This window comes from Molothrus ater, chromosome 6 (genome assembly GCF_012460135.2).
Source record: "Molothrus ater isolate BHLD 08-10-18 breed brown headed cowbird chromosome 6, BPBGC_Mater_1.1, whole genome shotgun sequence".
NCBI classification, from domain to species: Eukaryota; Metazoa; Chordata; class Aves; order Passeriformes; family Icteridae; genus Molothrus; species Molothrus ater.
Genome location: NC_050483.2, coordinates 55,602,197 through 55,622,368, shown reverse-complemented (window position 1 = coordinate 55,622,368; position 20,172 = coordinate 55,602,197). Strand labels below are relative to the sequence as shown.

Below are 20,172 nucleotides of genomic sequence, written 5' to 3'. Positions count from 1 at the left end.
CTGCATATGCCTTTGGTTTGCTAGTCAGGGTACCCCATGCATGCAGATCCCAAACTGTTTGATATATCAGGACGTATCCTCATGCTGTCTTGCCAAGCTGGAGTTAGGACAAGTTACAGCCATGTAGCACCATCCAAATGCAGCTGTTGTGCTTTTGAATGGAGGGTGCTGGTTTGGAGGCTGGAAGAGACACTTCAGCCACATCTGGTTTGGTGTGCTGCAGTTAACAGGATTGCCTTCAGGTAGGCAGAGAGGAACAATCAATCTCCTGAAACCTCTACTAGAGCAGGCAAGTGCCTCTTACTTTCCAAACTGGGTTGTATTTGTCTCTTCCCACTGCTGATCCAGCAAATATCTGGATGCCTTGTTCCAGGCCTGTAGAATATGCTTTGCTACAGAAAGGGAAAGCAGTGCAGGTAGAGGATATTCCCAGAAATGGCAGTCCCTGGAATGTCCCTCTCTGAGTCCTGAGGGAGGAAGTAACTCTCCTCAAAGTTGCCTGCTATGGGATTTTGCAACACTTGCTAACAAGAAGCCATGAGAGTGGAATATGAGAGCAGCTTTTTTGCAACATGGTTATAGTGTCACTGATACTCCCTGCAATTAGTTTGTATTTTTTAAGAGTGGGATGATGAATATTGAAAAGGTGAAATTATGGGGAGAGATGGCAAGTATTGTGTGTGAGCTTTCTCTCAAAAGAATATTTTCAGGTAATTGAATAGCTCCTAGACTGTGCTCAGCAGTGCCTGGAGTGAGGTGCAGATGCAGAAGCAGGGACTGAGGGGTTGTTTGGCCTGTGCTCATCTCTGTCTGTGGAACAGATGAGGCAGTTTGGAGTGCCAGCTTGTTTGCCTTGTTCTTGGGCTGAGAGCCTTCCTGGCCAGGATGGCTGATGAGCCTGCTTGGCATCCTTGGAAGAAAATAAAATTACATTATTTACTGTTTGCAGCCTTAATTAAATTGGTCTCTAGGGGGGAAGGCCAGGCTGGTCTGCAGTTCAGGCAGCAAACTGTGACAGCAGGCTGCAGAAACACTGGTTACCAGCTGTGATGATGTTCAGGCTTTGAGCTTTAGGGAGAAGTAGTGTTGCTTAAAACACACAGCAAAGCATCCAAGCTGCTAATTGTCAGTAACAATGCAGCTAAAAAATAATGTTGGCTTTTGTTCTCTCCTTGGTTTTAGCATAATCTGCTGTTGGGGAGTTTGGTTTCTGCTCCACTCCTCCCCCTCACCAGATGTATATGAAAGTTAGTGATTGTGTTCTGTTCAAATACACACTTATTGTATGCAATATAACATATCAATACAACAACATTAGAATCTATTTTCAGATTTTCACACTGGTTAGAAGCTCCCTAGAGTCCTTTATCTGAAGTGAGAATCTGCTATTCCAGGAGCAGCTTCAATTTCCTAGTTTTATGTGCTGTAATCAGTGGCTTCCTTAGGTGACTGTGCTAGTTTACTAATTCATTTTGTCTCTTCCTCTCTTTATTGGGTGAGTTTAAAGGTCACCACTGGAAAAAAGGACTATGTCTGCTTCTGAGCTGTCAGGTCATAGAGTGCAGCAGGATATAGCAAAATACATTGCCTGAGAGAAAGATTATCCTACTGAAGCTTTCTTAAGGCACCTGTGAAGTTTGTTTTGACAAGTCTGATCTCTGTGAACTGCAGTATTTACTGGTCCATCATTAAACTTGCAGTGATAACTGAAAAGCTCAGCACTTTCTGCCTTCAGTTTCTGTAAAACCAGGTGATTTTATTCCGTAGAAAGGCCCAGATGCCCTCCAAAATGGAACAGAGCAAATGTAAACCTGGGGGTTTTGGAACAAGTCAGCCATGTTTCATCTCTCACCTCTTCATGACTGTTGGTTTATGTCTCATTCAAACTGCCCTGTGGGCAATGAGCCACTGAGAAAAGACTTGCATCCTCCAGGAAAGGGAGATCTGTCTGGCTGAGGATAAATGGTGCTTAATGGGAGGATGTGTTGCATGAGCTGTTGACACTCTGCAAGTGAAGTATGATGATAACAGCTTCATCTTGTGATGTTGTCTTAGCTGTTTTATCTTTCTTTGCAGCTTTCTGGGTACTCAGCTTCTATTTTGTTTGCTCCAGCAGAATTAAAGACTTCAGCTTCAGTCAGTGCTGTCTCCTCTGTTGTGCTGAAATGTGATGTGTAACTTACTTTTCTTCTTAAATCCCCAGACAGCACAAAGGCCAGTGGAAAAAGAGTTGTGGGAGATGTGGCATACAATTCAGCAAAGGAAAAGGCTTCCTTCATCACCCCAGTTCCTGGTGGTGTTGGGCCCATGACTGTGGCCATGTTAATGCAGGTACTGAGCAGACTGTGGTCGTCTCCTCTGTGTTTGCTTTGGGGGGTGTTGCTGCTGGCCATCAGCACACTGCCAAAGCTGCTGTGCTCCCTTCTTGCTCTTGAAAAATCTAGTTAGGATTTCCAGTTTCTAGTCCAGATAATGTGGATACAGTTAACTGAAAAAGAAGATGGACTTCAAGGAAATGTTAGAACAGAGGTTTCTGGTTGGTCAGTTTTGGGAGGTTTTTTAGGGGTTTTTGAGCATGGTCACTCAAAACCATAAGAAATGGGCCTGTCTTATAATGCTCTGGCTGTAATTCTGAAATCATCCTTAGGGTGATTGGATAAAAAGGAGAGTAACAGTATAAACCAGCTCCCTCTGTTTCCATGCTTTGCTTAAGAAACCCTCCTGGCACAGAGCACCCCAAAAAATCCAGCACACTGGAAGATCAGTAGAGAGATAGATATGGTGCGATTTTTTTCTTTTTAAGAAAACAACAAGCAGAATCTCATTTTGGATTATTAGCAAATGCTTTAATAAAAGCACTTTGGTTTAAACCCAAACTGAGACAGATAGGAGGGGCAAACCTTTCTGGTCTCTTTGTTAACCAGTGCAGTTTGTGCAATGATGGTTCCTTTAATGCATTCACTTGTTTGTTTTAGAGCACTGTGGAGAGTGCACAGCGTTTTCTGGAGAAGTTCCAGCCTGGAAAATGGACCATCCAATACAACCAGCTTACCCTAAAGACGCCTGTTCCAAGGTAATGCTGTCAAATTAAGGCACTCTAAGGTCTTCCTGAGGAAGCAGAGCTAAGCTGCAGTGGTGCTGTGATATCTCTTGAAGTGTCTTAAAGTCTTCTTGGACTTTCACAGACTTCAGGCCAGCTAGATGATTGCTGATTCAGGAAATAGTGAAAAACTTGTATTTTGGAAAATTTTCAGTCTGGCATGCCAAGACAGTAGTATCTTCAAATAGGAGTTGCTCAAATCCCCAAGGAGCAGCTGAAAATATGCAAAATACCATATGGGATCATAACACATTGCCTACAAAAGGCATTCAGGAAAGTGGGGAGGTTGAGGAAAGGGGTTGTTTGTTTTGGGTTTGGCTTTTATTTTTAGGAAGGCAACTCTGAGAATGTGTCTGTTGTAATGTATCTGATTAGTTTAATTAGGGGGGTTTAAAGATTGACTTCTAAAACATAGATTAAGTGTTTGTGGTTTATTCCCTCCAGAAGCAGGGAACTTGTGGGAGTCTTTGACTTACAAACTCATCTTGCTCTTTTTCTTTAAGTGATATTGAAATCTCCAAGTCCTACATGCCCAAGCCCATTGAACAAGTTGCAAAAGAAGTTGGCCTTTTTCCTGATGAGGTGGAGCTCTATGGCCAAACTAAAGCCAAGGTTCAGCTCTCAGTGCTGAAACGTCTGCAGAACCAGCCAGATGGCAAATATGTCGTTGTTACTGGGTAGGTGCCTCCTGAACTGACACATCACTTACAAGATGAAATTTTATTAGCGTGGCTTGTTGTTGAATTGTCTTTTGGTGGGGTGACTGTATGGGGTGCTCTGGGTTTTAGTAAATCACACTGTGAAAATGTAGTAGTTGGGCAAGTAGATGGATGTGGCAAACAGCGGGGACGTAGCTTAACATTTCTCTCCAGCAGATGAATTGTTTTGGTCTACAGGTCAGGGTTATGAAGGGTAGACTGGTTCCTAGCCAAACTTCCCCTGGTCCAGTAGTCTGCCTTCAGTAGGAACTAAGAAATTGTTTCAGAGCAAAGTTGTCAGCAGTTATGTGATGATTTGCCAATTCATTCCAGTTTTGAATTGATGAAGATTAGCTGAAGTATAAGCCAGTTCAGAATTTGAATTCTCATTAACTGCAATCACTGGGTGACTGTTTTATCCCTGGGATTTGATTCTCACCCACTGCAAGGGTGTAATTGTGTCTTTTCTGCTTTGTTGCTGCAGAATAACTCCCACTCCCCTGGGAGAGGGGAAGAGCACCACCACTGTTGGCCTTGTCCAAGCCTTAGGAGCACACCTTCACCAGAATGTCTTTGCCTGTGTTCGGCAGCCTTCTCAGGGGCCAACTTTTGGCATAAAAGGTATGATTGTTCTGTTGCTTGCAGCTGGCCTAAATGGACAAAGATGGCATTCAGAAATACTATTCTGCAGTGTAGTTTTACATTATTTCTAGTTACAAGTGCATTTATTTTAAGAAAAAAATAGCTTTGGGTAAGTTCTTCAGTTTTGTCTTCAAGGTACTGTGTTGGGACTTAAACTCAGCTGCTCAGTGGTAGCTGCTCTCTTGGAGCCATTAAGCAAACAGATGAAATAGCACTGGGCTGGAGACACCTGGATTGGTGTGGTCTGACTGTTGTCTCTCTGCAGGTGGAGCTGCAGGTGGTGGCTATTGTCAAGTTGTCCCAATGGAAGAGGTAATTCTTTATACAAAGCCTCATTGCTCTCACAGCTCACAGACCCTGAAGAGATACTGCAGTCAGATAACTTAGCAAATGTATGAGTTTATGACCTAGTGTAGCACTTGATAGAACTGGGTGCTTGATTTCAGTAAAGCCTGGGTTTTTTTAGCAAACAACCATCCCTATGTTGTTTCAAAAGTGTGCCTTCATGGTCAGGGAACTTGATAGAGCTAGGAATTCCCAGTTCCTCTCTTCCCTCCCCTTCTCTGCCTTGAATTGCTGTGTACCCTGGAGCAAAGTACATCCTGTGCCTCGTTTTCCAGTGCTGAAATGAAGATGATAATGGCTTAATGAATTTTGGAAGAATATTGCATAGTTCTGTCAGCTTTGGTGACCACCGACTCTTTCCGTGAGCTATTTTGGAGTACTTGTGTTTTAGATTACTAACGTGAACAGGGAAAAAGGAATTTGGGAATCAGCAATGCCAAGACCTCAGCCTGTGGGGGGCTGGCACTGGAGCATATTTCTGGTGTGACTTGGCAACAAGTAAAATTCTGTGTTTGGAGGCAGGGAATTAAGAAGCACGTGTAGCATGTGCTCTCGTGCCTCTCTCAGCTCTCAGAGTAATTGCCTGTAGAATTCTGCCTTTGTCTCATGCATTGTAGATTGACACAGGACAATTTCAGGAAGAAAAGTAAAAACAATCAAAAGGGCTGTTTGTTCTAATTGATGCAGCAAGTCCATAAAAGATAAAGATGTTCAGGAGGCAGAATATTGATTTAGTCACGTGCCAAGAGCATGTGTGAAGAATAAATGTGACAGGAAAAATAACCTCCTCCTCTTTGGGAGTGTTAGTAAGACAAGCCAAAATACCCGACTGTGTGCTGCCGTGGGAAACAGCCACACTCTAGGAACCAAACTGGCTGGAATGACTTTTCTTAAGTATGACCCACGTGATACAAATACATAGAGTTTTGTGGAGATGTTTTAGTCAATGCATGTTTGGTAAAATTAAAAGTATCTGGAGTCACTAGTTAAAATAATGACCTTGATACATCATTTAATAATTCTGTATGCAGTTTTCATCCTATGAAAAAAAATAGCAAGTGAAAAACTTTTGAGTTCATACTGCAGAACAAAGGTAATAATAGTTGCTTCTTGTTGCACGTATGCAGAATGAGACAACAATTATCATTTACTAATTAGAATTTATAATTGGTGTGTGACTAGCTGCATTCTGTTTTAGCTTTGTGAGTTTTGAGACCACGGTAACAAGACTTCAGTAAAATGGTGTTGTAAGGTATTCTGTCATATCACCTTTTCTAATATCCCCTTTTCATCTTCTGCCTTTGCTGTTTGGCTAGAGATTAAGAGGATTGTTTTACCCACACCTTTCTTCACCTGCCATAACCTTTGGATCATTTAGGTTGGAAAAGACCTTTAAGCAAGTCCAACCATTCCTCCAGCACTGCCAAGCCCACCACTAAATCATGTCCTCAAGTGCCACTGCATATTTCTGAAGTACCTCCAGGAATGGTGACCCCACCACTTTCCTGGGCAGCCTGTTCTCGTGCTTGACAACCCTTTCCATGAAGAAATTTTCCCTCATAGCCAATCTAAATCCTTCACCAGCTTCACAGCTACAGTGCAGCCAGATAACTCATGTAGGCAAACCCACTCAAACTATGTTTTAATGAGATAGAACTAAGAAAACTACTAGCAGTGTCACTGTGTAGTACGTGGTCTACAAGCTCTGCCTGTGATTCTATGTTTGGGTGGTTACCTTAAGCAGAGCTCTGTGCAACCACAGAGCTCCACTGCTAGTGCTGCACAAGGTTGCTCGTTCCAGTTTAGCTCAGACTCCCCTGTGGGAGCAGCAGCCACTTCAGCTAATGTATGTGTGAAACCTGCTGTGCAAATGAGGGGGTCAGTAGGAGGGTGAAGGAGGAGCAATGCAGAACACAGTGTGTTCTGAGTGGGGTCTTTTAAGTGCCAAGGACCCTGTGAGAGGTGTTCTGGTGGAGGGGAAAAGAAAAAAACAAACAACCTTTTATTTGGGAGCTTTGTTTTAGAAGTTTGTAAAATGACATGAGTGTGGGGGAGGCATTTTTATGTTTTAAAGAAATTCTTTCCTCTCTTCCACATACTGCACTGAGCAATCTCTCCCCCTCCACCCTCACCCACTTTAACATTACTATTAATACTCCTCTTTCCATCTGTCTACGGTGAGTTGGAATAAATGAAAATTGCAGCAGGATGAGGTAACTGATATGTTCCATGTCCTCTAGTTTAACCTTCACCTCACTGGTGACATCCATGCCATCACTGCAGCCAACAACCTGGTCGCTGCCGCTATTGATGCACGCATGTTCCACGAGCTGACTCAGTCTGACCAGGTACAGTCCTTCCTTACCATGTGTCTGACCCCAGCCCACTTTGGCCAGGCTGTTTTGGATGTGCTTGTTAATCAGTGCTGATTCAATGCTTGTTTTATTTTGCAAGGCTCTCTACAACCGTTTGGTGCCATCTGTCAATGGTGTCAGGAAGTTCTCAGACATTCAGATCCGAAGGCTACAGGTGAGCTCGCTGCTTTCTCCTTGGTTTCTGGTTCTGTTCCATTTACTTATTCTTTAGGTAGGCAGAGCTATGTTACAGAAACCCCTGTGTTGTCCCTTAGGTCATTCTTCTGGCATTTGTTTTTTTGCACAAAGTGTGCAGAAGTGTGGTAACCCTTCATACAGCACAGAAAACAGATGTAGGAAGGGGAGGAATCACTGCTATAACTCTGTCAAATACTCCATGATTAACACAATGGGAAGAAATAGAGCTTAGTGTCCTTTGTTAGTGGTGTCAGTTCGGTGTCCTTAATACAGTTTAAGAAAGGACCAGAGTCAGTCTCTACCTAACACACAGTACAGCTAGAGATTAGTGGTTCCCATGTGACAGCTGTGTCAATAGCAGCACAAAAAAAAAAACAATTCATAAAATTCAGCAAAAAGAGAACATACAGAATTCTCTTTGTTTTACCCATAGTCAGAAAACAAAGAAAAATGAAAAAAATACCTGTTACCTACCTGGCAAATTTCTCCTCTGAAAAAAAAAAATAAAATTCCTGGTTAGATAAGTAGCCCTGTCATTGAATGGCAGTCCCTGAGCAGCCCACAGCTCCTCTGATCCTCAAAACTTAAGGGCATGTGCAATTTCACATTGGCTTCTGCAGAAATTAGGATTAGCAGATGAATAGTTTTGCACTGGGCTTTTGAACCTTGCAGCTAGGAGGGAGGACACACTGAGCCCTGCTGAGCTCATTCAAGGTACAAGCCTGTTTTCTAGAGTGTTCAGGCTGGATCAGTTGCCCATTTGGAAGTCAGGACTACTTGGGAAGGTAAAACCCTGACATATTAATTGGCTATAATGTCTTAAACCATTAGAGAATGTGTGGTTTGCTTCCATTGCTGAGCAAGAAATGATGTCATACTGCTTGGTGTTCCTGATGGACTGCTGAGGAACTCTACCCTAACCACTCTTCTGATTATTAAATGTCAAGATGTGAACAGAATGCTAATACTCCAGAAAGATGGTATCTCTGTCATTGTTGTTGTTTATTTCCTTTTCTAAATGATATGCTTGAAGAGGAAAAGAACAGACTTTCTTCTTCCCTGCTGTTCTTCAGAAGAAAAATACGACTTAACTGTCTGGTTAATTAAAAAACCTTGCTTGTTCATAAATCAACTGTATCGTTTCCCTCATGCCTAAGCTTGTGCTTCTATCAGGCTTCTTGAGATAATTCTTCTCTCAATTAAGCAACTTGGCAAAGTGCCCATCCTCTCAGTGTGTTCAAGATCAGCTTTCTGGGATGCTGACAGCCTTGTGACTGAATTGTTTAATTCCTCCTTTGTGCTGCTTTAACCAGCATGCTGAAAACAGTGGCTTTAATCCGTGTGGCTGTGTGCAGTGACCCCAGGCAAACTAAGGAGAAATGGATGTAAGCATGTGAGGCTAATGATGAGGACAAGGCGTGGAAGGAAGTGCAGAGCTGTCTCTTACTCCTTCTGTAGGTGCCTTGCACAAAGCTTGGTGACACCCTGCCCTAATGAGCTCCTTTGTGTGCCTTGTCCTTTCCAAGCTGGGCAGCAGCAAGCTCTGTCCAGTATATGCTGATATGGATCATCTTATGTTGTTGTGGGGTCTGGAAGAAAGGCTCACAAAAAGGCAGCTCCTCCTTATTTCTGAATGTGCAAATGCTGATGCCAAATCCTCAATGCTGCAGTAAAAGGTTCATTCCTGTGGATATTTTTACTATACACCTCTAATTTGTCTTTTCTTCCCATAGAAACTGGGCATTAACAAAACGGATCCTATGGCTCTGACAAAGGAAGAAGTAAATGCATTTGTGAGACTGGACATTGACCCAGGCACCATAACATGGCAAAGAGGTACTAGAGACATTAAATAAAAGAAAATATGTCAAAAGAGACATTTGTAGTTGCAGCTGAAACTGTGTTTCCTGGGAAAATGGGAAAGAGGGCAGAGCTGGTTCCTCCCTCCTTAAGTTTGGTGGGATAGTTGCCTGCAGCTGGGATCCCATTTCTGAAGGGTCTAACACAGGGGCTTGAGTCTGCTCTGAATTCACAAACATTGAGTCTGCTAATAGGTGACAGTTTGTGTTTCTGGATTTGTCAGTCACTGAGAGAGTTGAATTTGGCAACTGTAGCCAACAGCCTTTTTACCTTTCTGCTCTGTGAGTAAGGAGAGGGTTCTGCTCTGGAATTAAACTCTTTTCTAATCTGCCCACTTGCTCTGTTGGGGACTGACAGCAAATGAAGACAAGATTTTTTTTTTTAAAGGTTTTTAAGGGTAGTTGAAGGTAGAATCATTCTCTGGTCTGGCAGATGTAATACTTCACTATCAAAAGAATTGTAAAAGATGACTTTTATCCTGAGTTAGGCTCCAAGTGTATTGCTTTTTCTTCTTTCTTTTGAAATACAGTATGAAATGTATTCTCCAGAATTTGCTTCATAACCTGTAATGAGACTAAAGTAGTCTGCCTCATGGGAAATACTTCATAAAACACTTGGAATATTTCAAGCATATAGAAGGAAACAGCAAATTTAAGCCAGTGTTTCATAGTTTGTGTTTCCAAGGTAATTTGACTTAATGGAGCTATATAAAACAATTCTCTGTAAATGATAGTATCTGACCATTTTATCACTTAACTTATAAAGTGTTAATTTTATTTCTTTTTGACTGCAGTAGTTTCCTGGATTCATATTGGTTAATGATGGTGAAAAATCAATTGGAATAATATTATCAGTTCTGCTTTTCAGAGAAGCTTTGGTCTGGTCGTTAATGCACACAAAGGGATGCAGACTCCCTCTGAATGTAGTGCAGGCTCTGGTGTATCTCTGGGTATCTTAATTTCATTGCAGTTTTGTGTAAGAATCATGCTGAGAAGCACTTGCCATTCTTCAGGAGAGGATGGTTTCTCAAACTGCCATCTTCTCTTCATTGGTGACCTGGCTGGGTGTTTGTCACAGGGCAAAGATGTGAATTTATGACTTGGCAGTGTGGCATCTCACCTCTCTGCATTCCTTGCAGTACTGGATACAAATGACAGATTCCTTAGGAAAATCACTATTGGACAGTCTGCAACAGAGAAAGGCTTCTCACGGACGGTAATTGTTCCCTTTTCTCACATGTCTTAAAAAGTACTTTGAAAAAGGTGTTCCTGGAGGAAGTTTAGCTGTAGCTCCAGTTATTTTCATCTTTGACCATTATCTTGTTAAATAGAAAGCAGAAAGTCTTCTCAACTGAGCAGTGAAATTTGCTACCAGGGCTGTGTTTAGTTTCAATTGTCTCGTCCCTCCTTCCCTGTTGTCTCCTGAATATTGGCTTCCCAAACTGGGATGTGTGTGGCATAACAGTGGTACAGGAGTGCCCTTTGTAAAGCTGGTCATGACAGTGGTTCATCTTCACCACTGCAGATGTTTTGGGTGGGGTTTATCCAGCCAAAACTAGACACAGAATCTGAGCTTGTCTCGATTTATTGTATAATCAATAGAGTGAAAGAGGAAATTGGGCTGTGACTCCCCTTATCCCTTAAGTAACTGTCAAATTTATAGTTCAAATGAATTGTGCTCAGAAAAGCCTCTTTCTTTTGACTTGAAATGTCCTTAGGGTGCTTTGCTTCTCTAAGGTGGAAATGTCTGCATTATGTCAGATGAATTTTGCCCTACATTTCCTATAGAATCTGGTTTTTCTGCTGGTGGGCTTTTTGTCTTTTACTGTATTGTTTAACAATGATCAGATGAGTTAGTGAGCTCAGTCTTGAAAAATATAATTTGTTAGCGTTACGTGTTCTTACATGAATCACTAATGTTCGTGCCAGGAGAGACACGTAATAGCAACAGAATGAGTAGGTTTTGTTTAATTTTGCAGGAAAAAAATCCAGTTTGAATGGCCAAAATAAATGAAGTGTTCTGAGAGCAATGCTGTGGATTTCTTGTATATTCTGTGTCTGTACTTTTTTCTTTCTTTTCTTCATTACAATGGTGATGATTTGCCTTGTTTCAAGAATTGAACAGAGGCAAGAATTGCTGGGAGGGAATCTTAATGAGTTCACGTCCTTCATTCATCTCTTGCAGGCTCAGTTTGACATCACAGTGAGCAGTGAAATCATGGCAGTCCTAGCCCTGGCTGATGGGTTGGATGATATGAAAAAGCGATTTGGCAGAATGGTGGTAGCTTCCAGCAAAAAAGGACAACCAGTTACAGCTGATGACCTTGTAAGAGTCAATGCCATTAAATGCTTTTCTCTATTATTTCTGAAAGTCCTTGGATTAAAAAGCAGAGAGACAGTTGTATGAAAAAAAAGAAATTAACGCATAGAAGAGTAAAGATAAAATCCTGGCCCCTGCAGTTAATGATGCAGTTAATGCAGTTATTTTCCTTCAGTGAGGCACCTTCACACCTTATCCAGAGAGGGTGTGTGTGTGACCTGGGCAGGGACAAGGGTCCGTTGGGATGTGCTGTGTGTCAAGTTGCAGCTGGCACCATAGGAGTTACAGGGGAAATACGTGGTGGCTTCTACGTAAAAAGCATGTTTATGAATCAGAACTCAAAATGCATCCTGCTGGCCATCCTGTTTCTTAGGCTCCCTGGAGTGAGGAAAACATTGAGCAGGAGCAAAGCGTTTGGAAATTCAATTAGAGACAATGAAATATCTTCTTCTGGGAGTCTGTGAATGCTATAAAAGCCAAAGCATTTGCAAAAAGGGTGTGTTCTCTGTAAGGCAGCCTTTGATGAGGGACACAAATGTTTAATTTCCTTTCATGAAATGCTGAATGTCATAGTGCTGGTGATGCCTGTTACCAGTGTGTAAAGCAGCCCTAAGCAGCAGTTGCAAGCTGCAGCACTGCTTTGCAGCTCTCCCTCCAATAATTGTTAGTTCTTGGCAGGTCTGTGGAGTGTGTCAAATAGCATTTTCCCAGATGGTACTTCAGCATGGTTTCAGGGCAATGCCCTGTGTCCCAGGCAGTTCTTCCTGGCCTGTGTTTCCAGCTAGGTGGGACAGGGCATTAAGGCTTACTCAGCTCTTGCTATCTTGCTGCAGGTTTTTTGTTCCCTTATGTGCTGGGGGGATGTGGGAGTGTGGTTTATTTGTTTTACTTCCTCCCAGGATAAGGCTAAGAAACAGTAGATTGATGGCCTGACTCTGGCCTTGCAGGAAAACTGCCTGGCTGGAACAATTTATCTGTAAATCCCTATGTGAGACATTTGTTGGGAATGAGAAAGAGCATGAGCCAAAGTTCTGTAGGCAGCTTTGAGATTTTAATTCCTACACCTAGCATGCTGCCAGTTTAACTTAAGTAACTGAGTTAAACCCTTTTTCTGGAAAACAGGAGTGTTTCTTACTGCCCATCAGCCTTGTAGGCAGATGGTGCTTGACTTGGGAGTTTCTTTGACTTTTCTGTAGAGTCCAGGTGATAGAAGTCTTTCATCTGAATTTTTTAAACTTTTAAAAAAATCTAATTATATTTAATTCTGCCTATTCCAATTGCAGAATGGAGGATGGTATCAGACATCCAACAGTCTGTTATGTTTGCACTTGATGGCAGCCAGTGGCTGATGTTGTTAGGACCGTGTTACCTTCTCCTCATGCAGGCAGAAATGTGATTGCAGAGACCAGGCTGGGTCCTGCTGCTGTGATGCAACCAATGTCATGGGTGTGCTACCAGGAAATGCAAAAAAAATCTGGGAAGGAATCAAAAACTGACTTCAGGTTTTAGGGATGAGATGTATGGAAGTGTGCTGAGCGACACGGGTCTGAAATGTCACCATGGAAATCTTGCTCTGCAGTTTTCATTATTGTGGAGATGAGTGAAGTTTAAAGATTTTCCATTAAATGTTAAATAGGCTTTCATGTGGCAAGATTGAAACTAATGAAACAAAGCAGTGAATGTCTTAGAAAGAAATAGTCTTTCATGTCTGTGAGTGCTGCAATTCAGTTGAAATTGAAAGGGAAGAAAGAGATTATGGGTCAAGGTTTTCATAACTGCTGTGAACATTTGGCTCAGGACTCATGACAGCAATTTTAGTTACTTTTTCAAGTGCTGGATAACAGCTGGTTTGGTTTCCACTGGACTGTCAGTCACAAAAATGGCCAAACCCACATCTTCTCTTCCCAAAGCATATAGGGATGAAATCATAAGCTTTTGTTGCTCAGGAAGCAGAATTCAGCAGGGTACATGGCTGCACCTGGGAGGAAATGTGGGCTCCAGTGTTTGCTTTCATGTCAGTCTGGTTGTTCTCATCAGCACAGAGGTTCACTTTAAAAGTTATTACTGCACAAGAGACTTGAGCAGGATGTAGCAGGTTGTTATGACATTTTAAGGGCCAGTATGTAGACAAAGTTGCTGAAAAGAAGGAGGAAAAATCTGGGATAAAAGGACCTACAAAACCTAAGAATATTGCTTTCTGCTGCTGCATGGGCTGCAGTAAACTGTACTTACTGAGAGGTTACTGCCTTGCTGCTCTTAGCTGCTAACCCTGCCATAGCATTGAAACATGAATTAATTGTTCTTTATGCCTTTGCTACAAAGTGATGGTCCAGCAAGGTCACAACCAAGAGGCTGCTCCCACCAGAAATCACAGCTCCTCCCTCCTACAGGACTGTAAAGGTCATTTTTCTGCTTTGCCCTGACTAGAGTTAGTTGTATGTTGAGCAACTTCTGGTACCAAAAGCCCTCGAGGACAAAATCGGAGCCTTTACGCTGCATAGGAACCATCTCAAGGTCTTGGTACATCTGGAAACTGATTGTCCTTTTTTCTTTTAGGGAGTAACTGGAGCTCTGGCTGTCTTGATGAAAGATACTGTTAAACCAAACCTCATGCAGACACTAGAGGTGAGCACAGGTTATTTGGTTCTTGGCTCTGAGAAGGCACTTAGAGCAACTGATTTAGTTAATTCATCACAGTCAGTGTGGCTCTGCTCAGCTCAGAGTTGGGGGTTTACTGTGGTTTTGTGCTCAGGCTAGGGGAGAGGGCTGGGTTCCTCCTAGGTCTGCCACTGGCATGTGGGATGACCCTGAGCAAATGCACTAAAATTTGCTGTGTCTTTGGTCTGTTGTCTTTAATGTCAAGAAGTGTTTTGGGAATTTAAATGGTGTGGATGAAGGAGAATGACAAAGAGTTGCTGGGTTTAGCCATCCTTTTCCTAAGCGGATTAATACCTCCACTTGTGGAGATTATTATAATCCTGTTTGCCCTGTAGTCCTTATTGCTGATAACAAATGTCTGATCAGAAGGCTTTAAGATCTGTCTTCTAAAAGTGTTTTTCTTTGCTTTCAAATACCACAGTACTTAGCTCCTGACATGCTGCATATTTGCAAAATTGCACTTTCTGATTTCCTCTTTCTCTCCCTCCTGCATCCCCCTTGTTCTAGGGTACACCAGTGTTTGTTCATGCTGGACCTTTTGCCAATATTGCACATGGGAATTCCTCTGTGTTGGCAGACAAAATAGCATTGAAGCTTGTGGGTAAAGACGGTTTTGTTGGTAAGTGTGTGGAGTGTGGGGTATTTTTGTTTGCTTTTTGTTTTGGAGGGATCTGTCTTTTTTTATCATGACTGTCTTTGGGCTTTTTTAATTTTTTTTTTTTTCTTGGAAGAAGTTACTGATTTATATAATCAGGATATTATTTCTGCACCCAGAAATCTTTCACAAACTTCTTTTATTTCCTACTCTAGTTACAGAAGCAGGATTTGGTGCAGACATAGGCATGGAGAAATTCTTCAACATTAAGTGCCGCTATTCTGGTCTCCGGCCCCATGTGGTGGTGTTGGTTGCTACTGTCCGAGCTCTGAAAATGCATGGGGGAGGACCTGCAGTAAGTACTGGGGAAGGTTTTCAGTGGGTCTGAGGGGCTGTTCCTGTAGTTCTGTTCCAGTCACTTACAGCCTTGTAGCATTTGAGCAGCTTGAAGTTGTCTTGAAATTCAGAGTTGTAAAAGGAACTGATATTTCCCTGTTTGTCAACAGCTTCATTGTAGTATGTTCCAGGTTCATACCTGCTTGTTTTATTGCCCTAGTGAAGTGCCTGCATGCTGGGCCACTTGTAACAGTTCCAGAGTGAGTCATGTATTTTATCATGCAGTCTTTTTTCCTTCCTTTTATTTTTTTTTTCTTAGAAATAAAAAGGATCAGCATGGAATAGAATGTTGTATCTTGCTACTGTTTAATAAGAATCAAGCAGGGATTGCTGTCATGGATAAAAGTTTTATGGGACTCCATTTCTTTCCCTTTTTCCACAGGTCACTGCTGGGGTACCTTTGCCAAAGGAATACACAGAAGAGGTAATCTTTAAGCTGTTGTGACAGTGGACCAGCTAACTGTGGTCATGACATGATGGTGTCATGCAGTGCATGCCTGGATTACTAGTGTGTCACTTATTTAGCTGCCACAGAAAGGCTTCTTCATGCAAGCTGTAATGTTCCTTTTTTTTTTAAATGATGTTACTTTGGCTCTGCTCTTTCAAACATTTATCGTCCTTGACCTAGCCAGTGTTCAGAGCCTTTATTTCTCCTTAACTCATGCAGTTGTCTGTATGCTTGGTTTTTCATAGTAGTATCTATTCTGTTTCCCCAACCCTCTCAATGCAGAGTAATTGCTTAGCTGAAATATTGTCACTGAAAATATCTAGAGTGCCTCTCTAATTACTCTCTTCTTAGCAGCAGATTTTGTTTTTATCCCCCCCTCATTTGCAAGCAAGGAAAGTGAACTAAAGTCTCACCTTCCATCCTTATGCCTTGAATGGTTGTGTACCCTTTGGATAATTGATCAGGCTCTTTACATTGCTGCAGCTCTTTCACTCATGGAGCTTCTGTATATGTTATCTTTGCATAGGAAGGGATGAAATGTCTGAATTTCCAGGAATAGTCTCTGATGCTGCAAAATGTAAATATATGTAAACTAAAAGCTGTTGCCACAGACTTCAAATGGATTTCATGAAATTCACTGCTGGTGATATTTAATATATAAAGAGAAATGTGTCAGAGAGGAAACTGAGGTTTTACTGTGGGGAGTTAATGAGAACAGGTATTAACTTTTTAAGCATAACAAAAGGTTATAAAAAATGGTTTCTCTTACCTTGACTTGGGAGCTGAAACCAGTGATCATTAGAAGTAGTTACTCATTTTCCTGTCTCCTGTCCAAGAGTTTGCAGTGGTCTGGACTGTTCCAAAAGCAGCATTGGGGATTTGCCTTTGTGGTTTCATTCCCATTTTGACATTTTTACCGTTAGCTTCTGGTTTAGTGGGTTTGGAAAAAAAGTTTCCCTGCCTTTGATAAAATATGCTTCCTGCCTGCTGCCTTCTCTGCAGAATCTTCAGCTGGTGGCAAAAGGCTGCAGCAACCTCAACAAGCAAATCCAGAACGCGCGGATGTTTGGTGTCCCGGTGGTCGTGGCTGTCAATGCTTTCAAGTGAGTGAGCTGGCATGGGGAGGTGCAGGGTGTAACACTGTGCCACTTCAAATACTGTGTTTAACACAAACTCTTGTTCTCAGTCCTGTTGATGTGTTGTTAGCAGCATTTCCATAGAGTCATAAAACCATAGGATGGCCTGGGTTGGAAAGAACCTTAAAGATCATCCAGTTCCACTCCCTTGGCATGAGTAGGGATACCTTTCACAAGAGAAGGCTGCTCAGAGCCCCGTCCAGCCTGGCCTTGAACACTTTCAGGAGCAATTTCAACACTTGGGCAAGCTGCTCCAGTGCCTCAGCACCCTCACAGTAAAGAATTTTTTCCTAGTATCCAATCTAAACCTACTCTGTCAGTTTGAAACCATTCCCCCTTGTTCCTGTTACTACATGCTCTTGTAAGAAGTTTTTCTCCAGCTCTCTTTTAAGCTCCCTTCAGATACTAGAAGGTCACAGTTTTGCATTGTTGGAAAATGAATGAATTGGGCTCTGCATGTTGTACTGCACAGCAGACAACCACTGTGTGGACTTTTTATTCAGCAGAAGTACTTTGAGCTGTGGTGTTGAAGCTGAAGCCAGCCAAGGAGGAGGCTGTGGTTGATAACCCCTGAGCAGCTTTCTGCTGCTGTGATTTCTTGGGACACATTTTGGATCTTGTCAAGAACAAACATTAATTTACTGTGTATGCATCCTGGTAAAAACATGCAAATTTCTCCTTGCAGGACAGATACAAAGGCTGAGCTGGCCCTGGTAGTACAACATGCAAAGGAGGCAGGAGCATTCGATGCTGTGGAGTGCACTCACTGGGCAGAGGGAGGGAAAGGGGCCCTGGCCCTGGCCCGAGCTGTTCAGAGAGCATCCCAGGCACCCAACAACTTCAGGTTCCTCTATAATGTGGAGGTAGGAACTTGCACTATTACAGAGATGTTTTGTTTGTATCAGTTGGTTTCACTAGCTTAAGTTGTTTAGGGCTAAAAGGCTGCCTGAGAAATTGAGAAGAAATGTGGTGTTAGAATTGAAACATTGATTCCACAAGTCTCACAGACCTAGTTAGTCAGTTCTTACTGTTTTGGCTACCCATTGAAATACTGAAACATGTTTTGAAAGCTCTCAGATTACTCTGTATTTTGTTCTACAGCAAATGGAATTAAGCCTTATGTCTGTAGAAGCGCACTTGATGACACATGTGGGGACCTGAAACTGCTGTGATGCTGCAGGGCTTTGTGCCTTGGCCATGCTGACTTGCCTGTCTTTTTTGTTTTTCTAGCTACCTATTGTAGACAAGATCAGGCTTATTGCCCAGCAGGTCTATGGGGCAAGAGACATTGAGCTACTTCCAGAAGCACAGGAGAAAGTTGCCCTGTACACCAAGCAGGTGAGTTTTCCACACCACCTGGTAGCAGTGGTGCTTTTGATTCAAAATTATCATACTGAACAGGGGTATTCAAGCTGTATTGCAAGGGAATCCTCACTCAAATTGTGTCCTTATCCAGGACTCATTAAATGGCTGCTATGGCAGACAAAGAAAAGGATGTGGGAAAGGAGAAACTGACTTTGTCTTCTAGTGAAGAAGACAGAACTCACTGATGTGGCCCAGTACCACCCATCTGTGATAGTTTTGGGGAGAAGGGCTAGGAGGATTTAGAAATCTTTCCTTGCTGAAAGATTGGAGAGTATAGTATTTAGAGAATTAGGGAATTACAACTAATTACGCTGGTTTTAAATAGTTTCTGATTATTTTTCTGTCTTGTTCCATTGAGATCAAGCTCCACTAATCAGTTTTTGAGTCCATGTGGATTTTTCTCAGTCACAATTACTCTGGGGAAAGAGTTCTGTGGGTTATACAAGACTTAATGTGGAAAGTTTTTTAAGTTTTGAACCTGCCATCTGGTTGTTGAATTCAATGTTTTCAGGTTGCTGTGTTGCTTTTGCTCTTCTTAAATGTGAAATTGTTGTCAATTTTCCTGCTTCTGCATTATTGAAGGTCTTTGAAGAGAAAAGCAATGTGAGGACTGGCAATTCATTGGCTTCAGGGTGCTGTAACCAATTTTCCTTTTGCAGTCCACTTACTACTGGCATATAGAGCTTTTCACTTTTGTGCTTCTTATATATTCCTTCAAAATCCCAAAGGCATGCAATTGCCACTTCCTCACAACCTGCAATTGTATTGATCAAACACTTCTAATTAACTGACTTCATCTGAACAAAACTTTAACTCTGAGCTGCTCAACATTTTGGGAAGAGAGTAGGCTGAAGAGAGTTGGCTGTCAAGGTTGTACATCAGACACTTCCATACCATTAATTTTTTCCTCAGCTGGATGTGCCAAGGGACATGGTGGTTCTTTCTTTAGTACTTAATGGGGAGTGGGGAGAGAATTTGAGAGAGAAGCAGTGGGGCTGTAGAATGATCAGTGGATCTGACAGGCTGAGGATGAAGCACTTGTTGGGGAATAAAATGCCTGATGTCTGCAGAGAGTGGCACAATAGAGCAATTAGATTTTTGTACTGGAAAAATTACTGGTTTTTCCACTTATGTCATTCATTTTCTTTCTCTTTTCCCAGGGATTTGGAAACCTGCCAATCTGCATGGCTAAAACTCATTTGTCATTGTCTCATGACCCTGAACAAAAAGGAGCACCTACAGGTTTTGTTCTGCCAATCCGAGACATTCGGGCCAGCGTTGGGGCTGGGTTCTTGTATCCCCTGGTGGGAACGGTATGTGGTAGCTGTGGGGTGAGGAAAAAACCTTCTTGTGCATTCCAGGAGTCACTTACTGTTCAGTGTCTTAAATTAGGAGAGTCCTTGTCATTTACAGATGGTGTTTTAGCAGTCCAGTGTATCAGATGCCTTAATAGGGGTTTTTCTCAGAGGGAGGAGGGAGGCTGAAATAGACCATTTCACATTTGAATAATTAGCAAGCCCCTGCTGTATTCCTCAGGTCCCACATCTCTTTTCCTTAATTTTGAGGAAAGGGTGAGCTCTGTAGTTTGTGAGTTGTAGGAACAGCAGGCTGGTAGAGGGAGAAATCCTTGGCCCACCTGGTTGCTGTTGAGACTTTGCATTCCTGGTGAAGCATTTTGGAGGTGACCTCTGTGTACAGCTGTGGATCAGGGCAGAGCAAGGCAACCCCTCCTAAGCTTACAGAGCAGATGTCTCTGGGTGAGACCCCTCCAAAGCAAAGCTGAGCTGTGCTATCAATCATTTATCAGGCTCCCCTCCTCTTTGGTTCTCGCGGTTTTGCTGGCCATCTGTTTGCTGTTCAGCCTGCAACAATTCCAACAACTCATTTCACTGTGCCCTTCAGTTTTTAGTTTCTGTTCTTTGATATGATTGGCATATTGTCAGCTGAGAGGGGAGAGAGTAGCAACAATGGAAACAGGATCCTGGAGCAGCTTTGTTGTGAATTGCCTGGCAGAAAGAGAAGCTATCTGCAAAATGAACCCACATTCAGCTTTGCATC

General features: G+C 42.4%; 1 protein-coding gene across 1 annotated transcript in view; it reads left to right on the top strand.

Moving 5' to 3' along the window:
• MTHFD1 (methylenetetrahydrofolate dehydrogenase, cyclohydrolase and formyltetrahydrofolate synthetase 1) overlaps positions 1-20,172 on the top strand; it is a 40,171-nt gene that overhangs the window by 15,411 nt on the left and 4,588 nt on the right. Inside the window, exons 9-26 of the mRNA XM_036384630.2 lie at positions 2,204-2,331; positions 2,976-3,073; positions 3,604-3,777; positions 4,283-4,419; positions 4,706-4,752; positions 7,026-7,133; positions 7,240-7,314; positions 9,071-9,173; positions 10,336-10,412; positions 11,382-11,522; positions 14,073-14,141; positions 14,682-14,793; positions 14,985-15,124; positions 15,548-15,589; positions 16,616-16,716; positions 17,435-17,612; positions 17,980-18,087; positions 19,275-19,427. Of these exons, the coding sequence (XP_036240523.1) occupies positions 2,204-2,331; positions 2,976-3,073; positions 3,604-3,777; positions 4,283-4,419; positions 4,706-4,752; positions 7,026-7,133; positions 7,240-7,314; positions 9,071-9,173; positions 10,336-10,412; positions 11,382-11,522; positions 14,073-14,141; positions 14,682-14,793; positions 14,985-15,124; positions 15,548-15,589; positions 16,616-16,716; positions 17,435-17,612; positions 17,980-18,087; positions 19,275-19,427 (1,991 nt within the window). The remainder of the gene's footprint in view (positions 1-2,203; positions 2,332-2,975; positions 3,074-3,603; positions 3,778-4,282; positions 4,420-4,705; positions 4,753-7,025; positions 7,134-7,239; positions 7,315-9,070; positions 9,174-10,335; positions 10,413-11,381; positions 11,523-14,072; positions 14,142-14,681; positions 14,794-14,984; positions 15,125-15,547; positions 15,590-16,615; positions 16,717-17,434; positions 17,613-17,979; positions 18,088-19,274; positions 19,428-20,172) is intronic.